General features: G+C 55.2%; 2 protein-coding genes across 5 annotated transcripts in view; both read right to left on the bottom strand.

Annotated features, from left to right (window-relative positions):
* Positions 1-75: 75 nt before the first annotated feature.
* Positions 76-13,941, bottom strand: LOC148816414 (C-Jun-amino-terminal kinase-interacting protein 4). Of its 3 annotated transcripts, none has more exons than XM_088939776.1 (28): positions 13,784-13,941; positions 12,671-12,929; positions 12,278-12,472; positions 11,216-11,336; positions 11,045-11,115; positions 10,805-10,881; positions 10,555-10,627; positions 9,978-10,177; positions 9,269-9,393; positions 8,671-8,728; positions 8,387-8,539; positions 7,903-7,945; positions 7,625-7,755; positions 6,946-6,999; positions 6,489-6,644; positions 5,978-6,107; positions 5,801-5,890; positions 5,553-5,600; positions 5,062-5,203; positions 4,240-4,294; positions 4,044-4,124; positions 3,892-3,959; positions 3,524-3,675; positions 2,648-2,819; positions 2,126-2,239; positions 1,804-1,902; positions 1,619-1,705; positions 76-1,478 (listed from the first exon to the last, which is right to left on the bottom strand). In XM_088939776.1, the coding sequence occupies exons 2-28, from the start codon at positions 12,764-12,766 to the stop codon at positions 1,360-1,362; spliced, it is 2,910 nt and encodes a 969-aa protein (XP_088795902.1). In that variant the 5' UTR covers positions 12,767-12,929; positions 13,784-13,941; the 3' UTR covers positions 76-1,359. The 3 variants fall into 3 exon arrangements, with proteins under 3 accessions (XP_088795902.1, XP_088795903.1, XP_088795904.1); XM_088939777.1 differs by having other exon boundaries at positions 12,671-12,891; XM_088939778.1 differs by lacking the exon at positions 5,801-5,890.
* A 2,953-nt stretch (positions 13,942-16,894) lies between these two features.
* Positions 16,895-19,548, bottom strand: part of sbk3 (SH3 domain binding kinase family, member 3) — a 3,274-nt gene continuing 620 nt past the window's right edge. The window contains exons 1-4 of one of the 2 annotated variants that reach the window (XM_088939782.1): positions 19,331-19,548; positions 19,028-19,172; positions 18,388-18,590; positions 16,895-18,293 (exon numbers count right to left, since the gene is read on the bottom strand). The exon at positions 19,331-19,548 is cut by the window's right edge and continues 620 nt beyond it. In XM_088939782.1, the coding sequence (XP_088795908.1) occupies positions 17,097-18,293; positions 18,388-18,590; positions 19,028-19,172; positions 19,331-19,336 (1,551 nt within the window). In that variant the 5' untranslated portion in view covers positions 19,337-19,548 and the 3' untranslated portion in view covers positions 16,895-17,096. The remainder of the gene's footprint in view (positions 18,294-18,387; positions 18,591-19,027; positions 19,173-19,330) is intronic. The other variant, XM_088939784.1, reaches the window with a different exon arrangement.

Below are 19,548 nucleotides of genomic sequence, written 5' to 3'. Positions count from 1 at the left end.
CTGTTCTGATTCTGCACTTGTGGCCCACTGCTGTAATGAGCACTGTGCACACACACGCACACCTCCCCACAATCATTTTCTCCTTTTTTAATGAAAATATATGTACAAAAGTGCTTCTTGTTTCCATGCAGAACAAGTGTCACATCGAAATACGTCCCTGAGAAAAGGGTGGTCCCTAACCCATACAACAAAGGTTCCAGTATAAATTCAGCATGTTGTTCTCTGCTCTTGAGAAAACAGTCAACCTGTCAGACAAGCACAATAAAAGCACAACAAGCAGACATTTAAAATCCCCTGTTGGGGTGACTGCAACAGAGTCCTTCAAGCACCATCAAATACTGATTCTGTTTATGTCTTTGTGCTCTTCTGCCTGAGATCCCCCCTTCTCTCACTGTGTCTCCTGTCCTAGACGGACAGACTGTCAGACGAGACAGCAGGAAGGAGAACTACGACATCAGTTCTAGGTGTGAAATAAATGAAGCAGAGACAGCAGTGAAAACTGACCAGGACACGGTCTCACACAGAAACCCCACAGGGGCGAGAGGGGAGGACAGAGATTCTGTAAAACACCTCAGGGGAATAAAACCAAAAAACATTATCAAAATTAACGCAAAACAACACCAAACGCAGAGCAAGAGAAGAGCTGGAGGTAGAAAGGCACACTGGTGCCCCCTGTCTGCAGAGCAGCTGTACTGCATGGGGCAGTTCCCAGCACCACTGTCCCTGCTGCAGAGCCGCTGGGCTCCGCTGGGCTGCTGTGAGCTGATCAAACCGGCAGGAGCGACACTGGCGGTTCTGCCACGGCTCGGACGGGGGCAGTTCGTCAGGAAGAAAGAGACTAATTCAGTTCGGGGAAGCAGGGGGGGCTGGAGGAGCGCAGGGACACGAGACTCCGGTTCAGCAGCTGTCCGATCCGCTCCGGGTTCACAGTGTTGACAACGAGACTCCGGATCCGCAGCGGTCCGATCCGCTCTGTGTCCACGGTGTTGACAACGAGACTCCGGATCCGCAGCGGTCCGATCCGCTCCGGGTTCACGGTGTTGACAACGAGACTCCGGATCCGCAGCGGTCCGATCCGCTCCGGGTTCACGGTGTTGACAACGAGACTCCGGATCCGCTCCGGGTTTGACAGGGTCAAGAAAGAGACGCCGTTCGAGGGGTTCAGCCTCCACCTGGGGACCCCGAAACGAGGGTGCGGGAGAGGACGGGGAACAAGGAGGCGCGATGGAGAGGCTGGAGCTGCTGGGGTCTGCGTGTGAAGAAGTGGGGTGCGGCCCCAGTGGTAGTGTTAGTCCTCTGGCTGGCGGGGGGGGGACAAGGGGTAGGAGCAGCTGGCTGGGCGTGGTCCGGCCCGGCCAATCAGGGGGCCGGGTTGGCCTGGGGAGGGGCGGGGCACTGCCAGATGATCATGTGACTGCGCTCGGCACGCCGGAGCAGGGGGTCCGACGAGCCATCCGCGCCGTCGCCCCCATCGTCCCCTGAAAGACAGGGAGGGCAGACACGCAGTCGGGTCAGGCAGAACCGCACGAGAGACGGGCAACGACGGGCAGCGCCCCCCTCCCTCCGGTCAGGCTCGGCGGTAGAACTGTGGCCCCGCCGGCCGATGACGGGGACTCACCGATGCGGAAGTTGATGTAGCCCTCGCCTCCACTGAGGACCAGCTGAGTCGGAACGCCTCCTGCAGCCAGAGAGGGGTTAATGCACCCTGAGAGAGAGAGAGGGGGGCAGGTCAGGACCTGTACGATCAGCAGAGCGAGGCTGAGAAACCAGGAGACACAGATCAGGAGAGGAGCGCCGTCTCACCGGGGACGGTGATGATGAACCGCACGTCCTGGCGGTGACCGTGGTAACACAGCTGGGCCGCCGCCAGGGAGCAGTATGGGATATCGGAGGACTGAGCGCCTGGGCAAGACAAGAGAACTGGGTAATCATTAAGTCATAAGTAAAAGTTATAATTAAGTGCCTGTGGTGAAAAAAGGAACCTGCCACAGCCCTTCACAGAGTGAACCTGAAAATACATGTAAATACGGCAATCGAACATATCAGGCTGTATAACCCAGTCTCAAATCATAGGCAGTGGAAAATCACCACTGGGGTCTTCTGTGACGAGGGGGAAGATACTCACTGCGACTAACAGGGATGGCAAAGATGGCGCCACTTCCTGTCCCCACCCACAGGTGTCCACAGGTGAGGGAAAGGGAAGAGATCTGTAGTGGAGAGAGAGAGAGGAAAGCAGGACCTAAAAGACAGAGAGAGAGATTAACACTGACTCCTCACACACTGAGATTAATACAGACCCTAATACAGACCCCAGAGACACTCCTCACACACTGAGATTAATACAGACCCTAATACAGACCCTAGAGACACTCCTCACACACAGAGATTAATACAGACCCTAATACAGACCCTAGAGACACTCCTCACACACAGAGATTAATACAGACCCTAATACAGACCCTAGAGACACACCTCACACACTGAGATTAATACAGATCCTATTATAGACCCTAGAGACACTCCTCACACACAGAGATTAATATAGACCCTAATACAGACCCTAGAGACACTCCTCACACACTGAGATTAATACAGACCCTAATACAGACCCTAGAGACACTCCTCACACACTGAGATTAATACAGACCCAGTGTACTGGTAACCAGTGGCGTCAGATCCAGTTCCTGTAGCGGACGTCCTGTCACACAATCAAAAAGCCGGAGGATGGGGTCAAGACGACAGGACACCCAAACCCCACTTCCTGCCATGCACAGGAAGCGCACCTGCTGCTCCAAGCGAGCAGAGACGGAAAAAGAGCGCTGAGAGACAGAGAGAGAGAGGTCAGATACACTGACTGGACACTACAGCACAGTGACCCTGACTGACTGACTGGACACTACAGCACAGTGACCCTGACTGACTGACTGGACACTACAGCACAGTGACACTGACTGACTAACTGGACACTCCAGCACAGTGACCCTGACTGACTGACTGGACACTACAGCACAGTGACCCTGACTGACTGACTGGACACTCCAGCACAGTGACCCTGACTGACTGACTGGACACTACAGCACAGTGACCCTGACTGACTGACTGGACACTACAGCACAGTGACCCTGACTGACTGACTGGACACTACAGCACAGTGACACTGACTGACTGACTGGACACTACAGCACAGTGACACTGACTGACTGGACACTACAGCACAGTGACACTGACTGACTGACTGGACACTCCAGCACAGTGACCCTGACTGACTGACTGGACACTCCAGCAAAGTGACCCTGACTGACTGGACACTCCAGCACAGTGACCCTGACTGACTGACTGGACACTCCAGCACAGTGACCCTGACTGACTGACTGGACACTCCAGCACAGTGACCCTGACTGACTGACTGGACACTCCAGCACAGTGACCCTGACTGACTGACTGGACACTACAGCACAGAGACCCTGACTGACTGACTGGACACTACAGCACAGTGACCCTGACTGACTGACTGGACACACACCTCCACTCTCCTGCTCCGGCTGTCGATCACAAACACCTGGTTCCAGTAGCCGCACCACAGCCCCGCCCCTGTCGCCAGGCAACAGCGAATGGGCTGCACGGGGGGTGGTCCCAGGGACAGCTTGCCGTGTGATTGGAGGTCCCAGCTACCGTCTGCGAGAGGGAGGGCGAGAGCTGGGTTGTCGTGCCCCACGGTTGGCGTGTTCAGAGAGCTCACCTGCACGCGCGACTAGTTCACTGACCACACCAGAATCCTCCTGGCCACTTCCCAGCCTCGGCCCACCGCTCGGCCAACGAAACTCCAGAGTTAAATCCCCTCGGGGTCGGACTCCCCCTGGAAACGGAAAGCAGGTGGCGGCAGCCACTCACCTGGGCTACGTGAGAAAAAGGCCAGCGTCCCGTCGGCCAGTCCAGCGATCACCTGGCCCCGGGCGTGGCTGAGACAGGGAGAGAGGGCTCAGCACCGGGCCGGACACATCGGGGCGGGACGCGGAGACGGCGGCACAGACACCGAGACTCACGTGATGGAGTGGACCCCCTCGCGCAGGCTGACGGACTGCAGGCGGCGCCGTATGTCCCCCGATGCTGTATGGACGAGGACACTGCAGGAGGGGGAGACCGTCTGAGACTGTGGCCACCCCTCACTCCAGCACACAGGCACCGACAGGAGAGACACAGCTCCAACAGGGGTTGAAACAGAAGAGCCCAGAAACTCACCTGCCATCTTGAGTGCCAATCCACACTGTTCCAGTAGAGGGCGAAGGTGAGTTCTCTACAGGCAAAGAGCAATACAGACACACTGACTGGACACTCCAGTACATGAACACTGCACTGAGAGAGAGAGGGGTTAATACACACACACTGACTGGACACTCCAGTACATGAACATTGCACTGAGAGACAGAGGGGTTAATACAGACACACTGACTGGACACTCCAGTACATGAACACTGCACTGAGAGAGAGAGGGGTTAATACAGACACACTGACTGGACAGTCCAGTACATGAACACTACACTGAGAGAGAGGGGTTCATACAGACACACTGACTGGACACTCCAGTACATGAACACTACACTGAGAGAGAGAGGGGTTCATACAGACACACTGACCGGACACTCCAGCACATGAACACTGCACTGAGAGAGAGGGGTTCATACAGACACACTGACTGGACACTCCAGCACATGAACACTGCACTGAGAGAGAGAGGGGTTCATACAGACACACTGACCGGACACTCCAGTACATGAACACTGCCCTGAGAGAGAGAGGGGTTCATACAGACACACTGACCGGACACTCCAGCACATGAACACTGCACTGAGAGAGAGGGGTTCATACAGACACACTGACTGGACACTCCAGCACATGAACACTACACTGAGAGAGAGGGGTTAATACAGACACACTGACAGATGGTATATTTACTAACAAAGACAGGGTTATAGCTGAACAACACAGCTAATTACAGAGGAACAGAAACACTCTGAGAGACTATTATTCACAACAGGCCCAGACACACATTCTGATTCTTACCAGCAGGTGGCACTGCAGCAATACAGAGGGCTGGGGAGGTGGGTGGGAGGGTGAAGTGATCCACCACATGATTGGACTGTGCTGGGTCAATCACTGTGACATCACTCCAGGAGGGTGGGCCTGAGACCACCCACACTGAGCACTGAGAGACAGAGTTTATACTAACGGTTAATACAGTGACTCTGACCAACTGGACACTACAGCACAGTAACACTGACTGACTGGACACTACAGCACAGTGACACTGACTGACTGACTGACTGGACACTACAGCACAGTGACACTGATCAACTGGACACTACAGCACAGAGACCCTGACTGACCGACTGGACACTACAGCACAGTGACACTGACTGACTGACTGGACACTACAGCACAGTGACACTGACTGACCGACTGGACACTACAGCACAGTGACACTGACCGACTGGACACTGCAGTCCTCCTCGTCACTGAGAGAGATGGAGTGCTGGTCAGCCCTGATTTCTTACCGTTTGGTCACCAGAGATGTCTGGAGTAACAGCAGCAGCACAAGTCAGCTGTGGAGATGGACAGAGGGACAATGTGACGATTAGTATTACTGCTATGATCATTATATTTTATCCCAATATATATATATTATATATATTTATATATTATCGCTGTAATATCACTGCTGCCTGCACACACTGGGACAGCCTTGCTCACTGGACGGGCATCGTTATTAATTGATTAATTAGCACCAGGGTTACTGCCGGACCTTGGAGGTGGAGTCCTTCTGATCCAAGAGCCGGAGCTGCACCAGGGCCGGGACCTCGCTCACGCCGGAGGACGGAGGCGCCAGCGAGCCCTGCAATCAGCACAGGGTTAAAGCCCGGAGAAGCCGCTGAAATGAGGGGGGGGGGGTCAGGAGGGCTGGGAGGGGCGGGGCAGGTACCTGCTCGGCGGGGGGCATGCTCCAGCCGTGGATCTGACGCTTTCCCAGCATGCTCCACACATGCGAGCGGATGTCGCGGTACAGCTCTCTCCTCCTGAGACGCGTAGAGAGGGACTCTGGAGACGAGTCGCTGAGAGAGACCAGGGCAGAGAGGAATTAAATGGAGATTAATACAGACCCTAATACAGACCCTAGAGACACACCTCACACACAGAGATTAATACAGACCCTAATATAGACCCTAGAGACACTCTTCACACACAGAGATTAATACAGACCCTAATATAGACCCTAGAGACACTCCTCACACACTGAGATTAATACAGACCCTAATATAGACCCTAGAGACACACCTCACACACTGAGATTAATACAGACCCTAATATAGACCCTAGAGACACTCCTCACACACTGAGATTAATACAGACCCTAATATAGACCCTAGAGACACTCCTCACACACTGAGATTAATATAGTCTCTAATACAGACACTAGAGACCCAGTAATTTACCTGGTGTGCGTTTGATTGACAGCTGGTTGCCTGGAGGAGCCAATCGCTGTGGTGGATGGAAGAGGTGGGGCAGTTGAGAGGGGAGGGGCAACAGTCTTTAACGCATTGGTGGGCGGAGCCAGTGGGTCTTTCTTCAGTCCAAATAAGCGATGAAAGCTGAGAGGGATCGAGAGGCAAAAAGAATTACTTACTAGAACTCTTGTATTTGCTAGAATAAATAGACGTAAACAAGACTATTTCACGTTTTATCTCAACCATCAGCTTTCGTTTCTCCTCTGTGCTGTAGGTGTACCTTTCCTAGAGAGGATCCATGGGGCTGTTAACTCTGCTGTCTGAGCTAAACCCCACTGGTATCTGTGTCCGGGGTGGGCCTCTGTATCTACAGGTATCTGTGTCTGCCCGGGTGGGGCCACGCTGTCTGTCTGCACAGCACTAGGAATTCAATGGTCTCTCTCACCTCCTCCAGACACTCTTCTTCTCCTCCACTCCTGTCTTTTCCTCTCTCGTGGCTCTGCAGGAGGAACAGAAGGACAGACGCAGGACAAGAGCAATCCGTCAGGTGGAGAGGGGGACAGACTTCTGGACACACGAGAGCAGTGAAGCACAGTGACAACAGGCAGAGAATCAGGAGAGAAAGAACAGAGCGAGAGGAGGGAGGGACAGGGATGGAGCAGGACCGGAGACAGAGGAGGGAGGACAGGGATGGAGCAGGACCGCAGACAGAGAAGGGAGGACAGGGATGGAGCAGGACCGGAGACAGAGGAGGGAGGACAGGGATGGAGCAGGACCGGAGACAGAGGAGGGAGGACAGGGATGGAGCAGGACCGCAGACAGAGGAGGGAGGACAGGGATGGAGCAGGACCGCAGACAGAGGAGGGAGGGACAGGGATGGAGCAGGACCGCAGACAGAGGAGGGAGGAGAGAGACCGCACCGGAGCTGCTGGACCGGAGACAGAGGAGGGAGGACAGGGATGGAGCAGGACCGCAGACAGAGGAGGGAGGGACAGGGATGGAGCAGGACCGCAGACAGAGGAGGGAGGAGAGAGACCGCACCGGAGCTGCTGGACCGGAGACAGAGGAGGGAGGACAGGGATGGAGCAGGACCGCAGACAGAGGAGGGAGGAGAGAGACCGCACCGGAGCTGCTGTGTGCGCCGCAGGGCGTCCTGCAGGTCGATCAGTTTCTCCTTGTACTGGTTCCTCTCCATCACCACCCTGGCCATCTCCGAGCGGGAGAAGCGCTGGCGCAGGGAGAGGGGGAGGGAGGCCTGCGGGAGAGAGGGGGGGGGCGGTGACCGCAGTGACCGGAGTGACCAACGTTACCGCCGCGTCCGCAGGGACCCCAGAGACCGCAGCACACAAAACACACAGACACGTCTGTTTCCTGGAATTCAACGCTCGAGCTCCTCTCTCACCTCTGGGTCTTCGCTCTGACACTCGTCCAGCTCTTTACGAAGCCTAGAAAACAAGTCAACAGAGAGAGGAGCTCGATTAGCATCATCCCCACACATCACTGCTGCAGGCTGCACAGCTGCTAAAGGCAACCTCTCAATCACCACTTCCCACTGTCTGGCTGTGGTGCAACAGATCAACAGTTTTAAACACCTCAGTCTTCCGCCTCACAAGGCTTCTCGTACAGGAGATGGGGAGACTGGTCATTAATTCTGCTGCCATCTCGTGTTCCGGAGGTATTACAGCAGCCATAGATCCTGCTGCCCCCTGCTGTGCACGCTGTGTCACTGCACCACATGCTAAACAAGTGCTGTCCTGCCAACCCCTGTCACAGTGTGTCGCTACAGCCTGCAAAAATTAACTTTATGAAGGGCCATAAGTAAGTGATCATAAGCTGCAGTGACAGGATCGGGAAATGTTTGTGGGAGGTACTTCCTGATCGCTCACCGCCTCACTTCCTCCTCCATCTCCTTCAGTTTTCCCTCCAATCGGGCAACAGTCTCCTGGGCAGATCCCACCTCCAAGCTCAGGACTGCTCTCTCATTGGTCAGTTCCTCCACCCTGGAAATTAAAGCTCTGCGCGCAGCGTCTACCAGCTCACTGAGGCGAAAGGCGAGGCACAGAGGAGGAGACAGAACACAGAAGCCAGTAACTATGAGCCCCGAACTCTACACCAGCTAAACAGCAGCTCAATGGCAACACCAGTAATAACTCTGAGAACAACGGCTTACTGGGTGGATTTCAGCTCCTCATACTGGGACAGAATTTCCTCTAACTGGTCAACAGAACCTTCAGAGGGAAACAGACAAGAGAAGTTGGGTTAACAAAGACGCTGACTGGGAATCCATCCAGAATGATCTGTCAGTGTTTCACATTAACACCCCTCCCCATCAGAGCTGGAGACACTGGAGAGACACTCAGTCCAGCTCCTCTGTAACTTCACATCAACACCCCTCCCCATCAGAGCTGGAGATACTGGAGAGACACTCAGTCCAGCTCCTCTGTAACTTCACATTAACACTCCTCCCCATCAGAGCTGGAGATACTGGAGAGACACTCAGTCCAGCTCCTCTGTAACTTCACATTAACACCCCTCCCCATCAGAGCTGGAGATACTGTAGAGACACTCAGTCCAGCTCCTCTGTAACTTCACATTAACACCCCTCCCCATCAGAGCTGGAGATACTGGAGAGACACTCAGTCCAGCTCCTCTGTAACTTCACATTAACACTCCTCCCCATCAGAGCTGGAGATACTGGAGAGACACTCAGCGTGGCGCAGAGACACAGGCTGACATGACTGCCACTGTCTCTCTCTATTCTCTCTCACCGTGCAGACTGACTCCCATGTCGACGCTCTCCAGATATTCCCGGCTGACTCCGGACAGCTCCGCGAACAGCGACTCCGTGTTCCGGCATTCCGACCGGGAATCAGGAATGTCCTGCTTGGGAGTGCTAGGAGGGAAATTTGGATTTTCGGCATTAATTGAGGCAATAATTTCATAAGAGCCATGAATTAACATAAAATCACAAGTTCTATACATTTCCTCAAAAAATAATAATAATGATAACTTACACCACCTTGAGCCCCAATATTACAGACATAACCACAGTCACTGCACTGTCCAAAATTCCCAATATTAGGCACACAGTCACTGCTTAATCATAGAAGCAGGTCTAGAGATCAGTTCTTCAGGATGTTTGTGATCTACAGTCTCTCCCTGTGGACAGGCTTTGCTAAATTAGACAGGTTAGAAGACCACAGTGAAGCCAGTCACTGCTCTGGCAGTGTCAGTGGAGTCTGATTATAATCCCAGTGAAGAACTAGTCCAGCTCCCAGTCCAGTCAGTCCAGTCCAGCCTGGAGAGTCTCAGACTGCTCTGTCAGTGGAGTCTGATTATAATCCCAGTGAAGAACTAGTCCAGCTCCCAGTCCAGTCAGTCCAGTCCAGCCTGGAGAGCCTCAGACTGCTCTGTCAGTGTCAGTGGAGTCTGATTATAATCCCAGTGAAGAACTAGTCCAGCTCCCAGTCCCAGTACCTGGCTTCGATCACCATGTTGCCAAACAGGGCCAGTTCGGGGGTGGAGCTGATGATGTCACTCAGGGGGGACAGAGCCGTCAGCTCCCACCCCTCCCTCTCAGGCTCCTCCCCCCTCTCCAGCGCCCCGTTGCACCCGGTGACAGCGGGTTCGGCAGGGGTGGGGGCGGAGCCAGACCCGGCGTCCTCGCTGGGCTGCACCTGGGGACGGGCGGACCGCTGGTCAGCGAGAGCTGGAGGCCGATACCTCATCATCATCATCATCATCAGCCAGCCGCCCCCTCTAGCTTGTGTAGGGCTGTGTGCTCATCTCCCAGCTCGCTAGCAGATACTATAACCGATCCCAGGAGATCTGCTCCGGGGCCCGGACGTCAGGACTTCGACCACAGCAGCCTGTTCCAGACCCCCGCTACCCTTTGTGTGAAGTTGTGCCTCCTGGTCTCAGTTTTAAACACAATGCTAAACATCCCACAGGATCCTGACACTTTCCTGTAGCCATTAACTCATCAGCACAGAATCAGAGAGAGCGCAGACAGACCTAGCTGGCAGAACGAGGACAGAGTTGGCATCACTTTTACCTGAGGAAGGGATGGGGCCTCTTCATAACCCTGGTCTGGCGTGACCTCTGACCCCATGGAACACGAACAACCTCTAAAGACGAACAAAAACAATGATTAACAGGTACAGTGCAATACAGACACCCAGTATAGACTCACACAGCACAGCACAGACACACACACTACAGACACACAGAGCACAGTCCAGACACCCAGTATAGACTGGTACGTCACAGTTCACACACACACACGGGCGAGGGTCTGGGGTCACCTGGCTGGAGAGGGGGGCCGATCGCTGGGCTCTGGCGGCGTCGGTTTCTCCAGCAGGTCCAGATAGCTTCGCAGCACCTGCTCAGAGCGCACGATTATTCAGATCACAGGCCCTAGTCATCATCCCCAACAACAACACCACCGATAACAGCAACAAAGGAAAGAGACGACAAGACAGCACTTCTGTCGCTCTGACGGATGATGACCCCTGACCCCCCCACCCCCGTGACCCCTGGCTGACCTTGCTGTGGGTGTGTCTCAGGGCGCTGAGCTCTCGGGTCAGAGCCGACTTCTGCTCCTCCACGGCCACCACTGCAACACAAAAACACAGACAGCTGCAGCAGGGACGCGACCAGCCCCTCGCCGGGACGACGCCGCGCCCAGACGCGCAGCCGGGAGGCGGGACACTGACGCTGGTCGGCCTGCTCCCTGGCCTTCTGCTCCAGCGCCCTCTCTCGCCGCTCCCTCTCCCGCTCTCTCCCTCGCATCGCCCGCCGCTCCTGCTCAAAGACGTCGTCCAGCTCCAGGTACTTCTACAGAGACAGAGGGGTCGGGAGGAGAGCACACCTTACTGCACCCCATGGACAGTGCCAAACTTTAAAAGAGGGTCTTTATTAATCTCTGTGTGTGAGGAGTGTCTCTGGGGTCTGTATTAATCTCTGTGTGTGAGGTGTGTCTCTAGGGTCTGTATTAATCTGTGTGTGAGGAGTGTCTCAGGGGTCTGTATTAGGGTCTGTATTAATCTCAGTGTGTGAGGAGTGTCTCTAGGGTCTGTATTAATCTCAGTGTGTGAGGAGTGTCTCTAGGGTCTGTATTAATCTCAGTGTGTGAGGAGTGTCTCAGGGGTCTGTATTAGGGTCTGTATTAATCTCAGTGTGTGAGGAGTGTCTCTGGGGTCTGTATTAGGGTCTGTATTAATCTCAGTGTGTGAGGAGTGTCTCTGGGGTCTGTATTAGGGTCTGTATTAATCTCAGTGTGTGAGGAGTGTCTCTGGGGTCTGTATTAGGGTCTGTATTAATCTCAGTGTGTGAGGAGTGTCTCTGGGGTCTGTATTAGGATCTGTATTAATCTCAGTGTGTGAGGAGTGTCTCTAGGGTCTGTATTAATCTCAGTGTGTGAGGAGTGTCTCTAGGGTCTGTATTAGGGTCTGTATTAATCTCTGTGTGTGAGGAGTGTCTCTAGGGTCTGTATTAATCTCAGTGTGTGAGGTGTGTCTCTAGGGTCTGTATTAATCTCTGTGTGTGAGGTGTGTCTCTAGGGTCTGTATTAATCTCAGTGTGTGAGGAGTGTCTCTAGGGTCTGTATTAATCTCAGTGTGTGAGGAGTGTCTCTGGGGTCTGTATTAGGGTCTGTATTAATCTCAGTGTGTGAGGAGTGTCTCTAGGGTCTGTATTAGTGTCTGTATTAATCCCTGTGTGAGGTGTGTCGACAGGGTGTATATTAATCTCTTTGTTTTTGAGGTCTCCAGACTCACCTCCTCGCTCTCTCTCCTTCTCCCTCTCTCTACCTCAAAGCGTTGTACCAGGGCTTCTCTCTCCTCCTTTTCTCTCTCTGCCTCATTCTCTCGCTCTCGTAACTGGGCACGGGTTCGAGCAAGACTCTCCAGCACAGAGACCAGGGCAGGCAGGAGACACTCCACTGAGCTAGAGCCATGGGCTTCTATCACACACTAAAATAAAGATGAGGGTGAGGCAATAAAGCTCAGGGTTACAGACAAGAGAGCAAAGTACTTCACATCAACACGGGCTGACTCATTATTCACACTGCCACCCTGACTGGGCACTCCAGGCCATGAACACTGCACTGAGAGTGTGAGACAGTCAGTGTACAGTCAGACGGACTCAGGCCAGGTGACGGCCATGCAGACCTGCAGCTCGGTGTAGAGTCGGCCTGCCTCCTCACTGACGATGTCGGGGTCCAGCTCAAACTCCGCTCCCCCTCCCAGCATGCCGTCCGAGTCCATGCCCGTCCGGCTCTCCGCCTGGCCGCGGCGTCGCCTGCGCGCGAGTGGCAGTGGGGGCGAGGCGTCCAGTCCGTGTCTCTCTGCACCGACCAGCACGCTGGGCCATCTGTCTGCCTCAGCAGGATCTGGAGACACAGGTCACACAGCTCGTTCAGGGGCCATTCTGAAAGGACACGGAGAGGGAGCTGAGCTACAAGTACACACTCAAACAGACCCAGAGGCCCAGAGACAGGTACAGGAACTGATACAGACAGACAGACGGACACTGACTGACTGGACACTACAGCACAGCGACACTGACTGACTGACTGGACACTACAGCACAGTGACCCTGACTGACTGACTGGACACTACAGCACAGTGACACTGACTGACTGACTGCACACTACAGCACAGTGACCCTGACTGACTGACTGGACACTACAGCACAGTGACCCTGACTGACTGACTGACTGGACACTACAGCACAGAGACACTGACTGACTGACTGGACACTACAGCACAGCGACGCTGACTGACTGGACACTACAGCACAGAGACACTGACTGACTGGACACTACAGCACAGAGACCCTGACTGACTGACTGGACACTACAGCACAGAGACCCTGACTGACTGACTGGACACTACAGCACAGAGACCCTGACTGACTGGACACTACAGCACAGAGACCCTGACTGACTGACTGGACACTACAGCACAGAGACACTGACTGACTGACTGGACACTACAGCACAGAGACACTGACTGACTGACTGGACACTACAGCACAGTGACCCTGACTGACTGACTGGACACTACAGCACAGAGACCCTGACTGACTGGACACTACAGCACAGTGACCCTGACTGACTGGACACTACAGCACAGAGACACTGACTGACTGACTGGACACTACAGCACAGCGACCCTGACTGACTGGACACTACAGCACAATGATAGGTACAGATACAGACTGAAAGGTTCAGGTACAGACTGACAGACGGAGAGAGAAACACGGACAATTCTCCGACATACCTCATTCACTCTTGCTCCTCTCTCTCGGGGCCACAGACTGACGCCAGGCTGTATTTCTCCTTCTTTCTGCCTCTCTTTATGTCCTCCTCCGTTTCTGTCTTTCCCCCTGTCTTCTCGTCTTCTGGGTCTTTCCAAGAGACCAGAAGTATCAATTCCACATCCCGGGACCCACGGCCGCTGACTGACGCCCGAGGTAGCCAATGACCGGCCCCAGCGCCGCCCGCTAGCCAATGGGAGAGGCCTGGAGGCGGGCCCGGGGCGCTTCCGGGATCTCCTCGCTGATTTTTTTAAAGAGTGAAGTTTCCTGAAACTCTACACGGCACGTGATCGTGGGCAGGGACGGGAGGGGGGACGGGGGGGTCATGTGACTCGTCCACGGTGGGGGGGGGGGGGGGGATACCTGTCCACGCGTGGGCGCCCCTCCACTCCGGGAGACACGTCGAGTGCAGGAATTAGATTTGTTTTGTCTCTGTATTACTTTTTGTTTACATTGCGACAGCAACAATATATTTTTTTCTAACAAAATAAACTTTCTAGCGCAACAGAAAAAGAGTATACACAAAGAGTATACACTCTTAACAGTAAGTGCAATCGCCACTACATTACAAACAACAACAATAATATTTAATAATGATTCCTCACACTGATACAGCGCTTCTCTGGACACTCCTCTCAGTGCGCTGGACAGGTGATCGGGATCCCCTCCACCCCCACCAGTGTGTACCCCCACCTGGATGACGCGCCAATCCGCTCCCCACACCCCAGCTCTCAGTGGGGAGGAGAGCAGAGTGATGGAGCCAGTTCAGAGAGGGGGGTTATTAGGAGGCCATGACTGGTAAAGGCCAGGGGGACATTTGGCCAGGACACCATGAACTCTGTGGTCATTAACAATCCAGGGGCGTCTCTCATGAAGAGTAGGGGTGTCACCCCGGTGTCCTGGCCACATTTCCCCCCGGAGCTATTTGATTCTGACAGATATGGGAATTTGGGGATTAGATTTGTTATTATTACTGTATTACTGTACAGCGCTTTGAGTGGAGTGTCCAGCAGTTCTTAATGAATTATGATGAATCTCAGAGGATTTCCCGCAGCGCAGGGAAAGGACGTGCCCTCTGGCGTGCGATACTTCGTTCTGGCCACTGGGTGGCAGCAGAGCGGCGCTTTGCTGAGCTCAAGAGGCCGTCACTGCGGGCAGATGCCCACCCCACAGACACTTCCCACTCCGGGCAACAAACAGACACTCGGGATCAGAGCGCTGGAGGGTGAGAGAGGCAGAGGGCGGCCCTCGGCGTGCCGGGGCTCGGAGATTAAGAGCCAGGGCGAGGGAGAGTGAGACAGGGGGTCGGGCCCAGTGGCAGAAGTGGACTGGTGGAGGCAGTGGGGGTCAGGGTGGTGTGATTGTCGCCATAGCGACAGGAAACACGGACACACACACACACACACACTCTCACACACACACTCTCACACTCCAGGCCCGTGCCAAGGGAACAGAGAGAGAGGCTGTTCAAGAGATTAGACAGAAATGTATACCTATAAACACCAGATGGGCTCCGGAGGTGTTTATGGGCTGCACTTTTTTATAATATAAGATAAGATCACTTTTTTTGTCTATATACGCTCCGCCCAGTGCCACCACTTCAAGCCCTCTCGGTCCCTGACACACGACTGGGCCCGCAGGAGGAGTGGGCCCTGGGCAGGCAGACAGGGCACCCCTACCTTGTGAAAGACCCCCCCAAAAACCGTCTTCCCAGCGCCGTGGCCAGCTAGCAGCAACCTGGTTCAATCATCCATTACCGCCGTCAATAAGAGAAGACAGATTAATTACTTCATAGTGGGGTCGTGACATTTCTCGAATTAACGCATTGACATCCTGTCCTGAACCCCAGAGTTTCAACACAGACACATCTTGTCCGCCTGACCATTCGTGTTATTCGGTTCATATTTGTCAGTGTGTCACTGTGCCAGTGTCTCTGTGTGTCTGTGTGAGTGTGTCAGTGTGTCAGTGTCTCTGTGCGTCAGTGTGAGTGTGTCAGTGTCTCTGTGCGTCAGTGTCTCTGTGTGTCAGTGTCTCTGTGCGTCAGTGTCTCTGTGCGTCAGTGTGAGTGTGTCAGTGTCTCTGTGCGTCAGTGTGAGTGCGTCAGTGTCTCTGTGCGTCAGTGTCTCTGTGCGTCAGTGTGAGTGTATCAGTGTGCCAGTGTCTCTGTGTGTCTGTGTGAGTGTGTCACTGTGCCAGTGTCTCTGTGTGTCTGTGTGAGTGTGTCAGTGTGTCAGTGTCTCTGTGCGTCAGTGTGAGTGTGTCAGTGTCTCTGTGCGTCAGTGTCTCTGTGCGTCAGTGTGAGTGTGTCAGTGTCTCTGTGCGTCAGTGTCTCTGTGTGTCAGTGTCTCTGTCTGTCAGTGTCTCTGTGCGTCAGTGTCTCTGTGCGTCAGTGTCTCTGTCTGTCAGTGTCTCTGTGCGTCAGTGTCTCTGTGCGTCAGTGTGAGTGTGTCAGTGTCTCTGTGCGTCAGTGTCTCTGTCTGTCAGTGTCTCTGTCTGTCAGTGTCTCTGTGCGTCAGTGTCTCTGTGTGTCAGTGTCTCTGTGTGTAGGCTCCAGACTCTCTGCGCACAGTCAGGATGTTATTGGAAGAGGCTGATGTAGCTGCCCTGACAGACTGACTTTGAGCTGATGGAAAACTGCTCTTTCCCAGCGGCCCCTGGCTCGAACCCCTCTCCCCCCAGCCCTGTGCAGGCGCTGGCTGAGCTTTGACAGACGGTCCTGGAGTGTTGATTGGGACAGTGTTTTAAATAGAAGCCTCTATATTTAGTCTCACGACAGCGGCTCTCTAAAGCCCAGAGATTAATGTCTGTTACAAAAACATAACACAACAAACAGAGGACAACACAGAGAGGGAGGGAGATACTAACACTCTAGTACAGTAACACTGACTGACTGGACACTACAGCACAGTGACACTGACTGACTGACTGGACACTACAGCACAGAGACACTGACTGACTGACTGGACACTACAGCACAGTGACCCTGACTGACTGACTGGACAACAATAGAGTCGGGCTGTTAGCCAGCTCAGGAGCTCGCTCAGATTGAAATGAAAAACTTGAGAACGCTCGTCTTTGTTGCAGGCGGCATTTATTCCACTGAAGAAAGCAGCGGATTCACACGGGACCAGATACATGGACACAAGCCCACGGCACACACGCACACCCCACGCCCTACAGCAGAGGTCCGTTTGAAACAGCGCCCACCGGCGGGGGAACTGCATCTCTGTGCTCCGGCACTGACATAACGAGAGTGACGCCCCTCCCCCTGCACCCTCACTGCTGGCTCCACTTGCTCCCAGTCCGTAGCCCTGTGCTGAACCCCATGACCTCTCCCTCCTGGCCCCCAGCTTCCTTCTCCCCGCTCCCCCTGGTCCCCTGCTCCTGCGCACCCCTGCCTCTCAGCCAGGGCTCCCCCAGAAACCTCTCGGCCTCGCCGGGCAGCCCCCTGCACCTGGGGTCGGGGTTCAGCAGCTCGCGGAAGAGGGCCAGAGCCAGAGGCGTGAAGCCGACGAACTGCGGGGGGACGCCCGCTGCCCCCCGCCGCAGCTGGGATCCCAGAGCAGGCGGAGATGGCGGCGGGGTCTCGCCCGCGATTTCAATTTCGGGGTCCCCCTGCCGCCGGCCCCACTCCTCCTCCCCCTCCTTCGCAGGGAGGCCCCCGATTGGGGTGGAGCTGTCGGCCCGTTTCTCCGCCCGTGACGGGTTGTAAAACCGGCCACTCGGGGATGCTCTCTCCCCGCCCCCCGCCTCCTTGGCCTCGAACCAGCGGCGGTAGCGCCGGTACAGGGGGTCTGAGGCACAGGTTTGCTCCCAGGGAAAGCAGCCTGTCAGCAGACAGTACACCAGCACCCCCAGAGCCCAGCTGTCGATGGTGGGCTCCGCCGTGGCCCACTCCTTCTTCGCCCTCTTCTTCCTCCTCCCTTCCTCTTCCCCTCTTGCGTTCTCTGCCGGCCGTGCGGCGCTCGGCCCCGTCTCGGCCTCGGCCTCTTCCGTGTCCTTTTCCGGCAGGGATGATCTGGGATGTCCCCTTCCTTCCCTCTGCCCCTCTCCGGCTCCCTCTTTCCCTCTCGCGCCCCCTCTGCCCCTGTCCCCGCCTCTCCCTCTCTCCATTGGCCGGTCTCGGCCCCGCCCCTCCTCTGTCTCCGCCCCCTCCCCTCTCCTCCTGCATCTCGGAGGGCCACGCCCCCTCCCGCCTGCTGCCCCCTCCTCTGCCCTGGCCTGGGCTGAGAGGCCACTGCTCAGTTCAGGGGCACAGTAAGGGGAAGGGTGGGCCGTCTTCATGAACTTCGACCCCCAGGGTCGGGCCAGGCCGAAGTCGCCGAGCTTGACCAGGCGGCACTCGGGGCCGTCGCACAGGAAGACGTTCTCGGGCTTGACGTCCCGGTGGACGAAGCCCAGGGCGTGGAGGTAGGCCAGGGCCTGGGCCAGCTGGGAGAGGACACGCTGGGCGCACTCCTCCCGCACCCCGACCTGCGGGAGGGACGGAGACGGGGGGGGTCAGTGAAGGAGACGCCCGGGGACAGCTCGGCGAGGGACCGTGGGGAGGCGAGCGAGGGGGACGCACCTCAGGGACGATGATGTCGTACAGGTCCCCGAACAGCGCCGCCTGCTGGGCGAAGACGTAGAGGCGCGGGGTGGTGAACACGATGCCCAGCGCGCCCGCCAGGCAGGGGTGGGAGCAGAGCGACAGGGAGAGGCAGTACTCCCGCAGGAACACCGGCAGGGGCGTGGAGCTCCGTGGGAACAGCTTCAGCGCCATGGGCGTCCCTGAGACACCACACAGGGTCAATACAGCAACACGCCGACCAGCTGGACACTGACGGACTGGACACTACAGCACAGAGACACTGACTGACTGACTGGACACTACAGCACAGAGACACTGACTGACTGGACACTACAGCACAGTGACACTGACTGACTGACTGGACACTACAGCTCAGAGACACTAACTGACTGGACACTACAGCACAGTGACACTGACTGACTGACTGGACACTACAGCACAGTGACACTGACTGACTGACTGGACACTACAGCACAGAGACACTGACTGACTGGACACTACAGCACAGAGACACTGACTGACTGACTGGACACTACAGCACAGAGACACTGACTGACTGACTGGACACTACAGCACAGTGACCCTGACTGACTGACTGGACACTACAGCACAGTGACACTGACTGGACACAGCTCACCTCTCTGCCTGTGAACGGCCAGCATGACCTTCCCGTATGACCCCTGACCCAGCTGCTTCACGACCCGGAAGTGATCCGCTATCTCCAGCGATGCCATGGACTGGGCAGTGAGCTGGCACAGCTCCTCCAGTTTGTCTGCAGCTGACTGAGGAAGAGCAGGAGGACAAAGAACGAGAGACCGGTGAGAAAGAGCGCCCCCTCATTTTCTGAAGGCTTAGCGGGGGTTTCTGAACTGCAGCTCAGCATATAGTTACTGGAACCCGCAAAAATGTACTGAAAATGAACGAAAGGAAAAAGACTTACTGACATTGTGAAGAGTCTTCAGAGAACCATGGGCACCAGAACAGCGCCTGTCTGTCTCTCTCTGCCTGTCTGTGTATGTGCCTGTCTCTCTCTATGTCTGCCTGTCTGTTTGTCTTGTCTCTATGAAACTAGTTGTTTACTGAATTTGAAGACACAGATCTGTGTCTGTATTTATTTCTGTTTTTTCCCAATTTCCCTGTCTACACGCCTAACTCTCT

Source organism: Atractosteus spatula, chromosome 22 (genome assembly GCF_055471065.1).
Source record: "Atractosteus spatula isolate fAtrSpa1 chromosome 22, fAtrSpa1.hap1, whole genome shotgun sequence".
NCBI classification, from domain to species: domain Eukaryota; kingdom Metazoa; phylum Chordata; class Actinopteri; order Semionotiformes; family Lepisosteidae; genus Atractosteus; species Atractosteus spatula.
The sequence above is the reverse complement of the archived record's forward strand: the minus strand, read 5'-3'. Positions and strand labels throughout refer to the sequence as shown.

What these genes read in the sequence shown, in the direction of transcription:
- LOC148816414 (XM_088939776.1), bottom strand. Translation starts at nt 12,766, where the DNA reads ATGGACTCGGACGGCATGCTGGGAGGGGGAGCGGAGTTTGAGCTGGAC. An exon ending in GACTCTACACCGAGCTGCAG is followed by an intron (nt 12,473 to 12,670) that starts GTCTGCATGGCC and finishes TCTTTATTTTAG; the next exon opens with TGTGTGATAGAAGCCCATGG. An exon ending in GTCAATCAAACGCACACCAG is followed by an intron (nt 6,108 to 6,488) that starts GTAAATTACTGG and finishes GGTCTCTCTCAG; the next exon opens with CGACTCGTCTCCAGAGTCCC.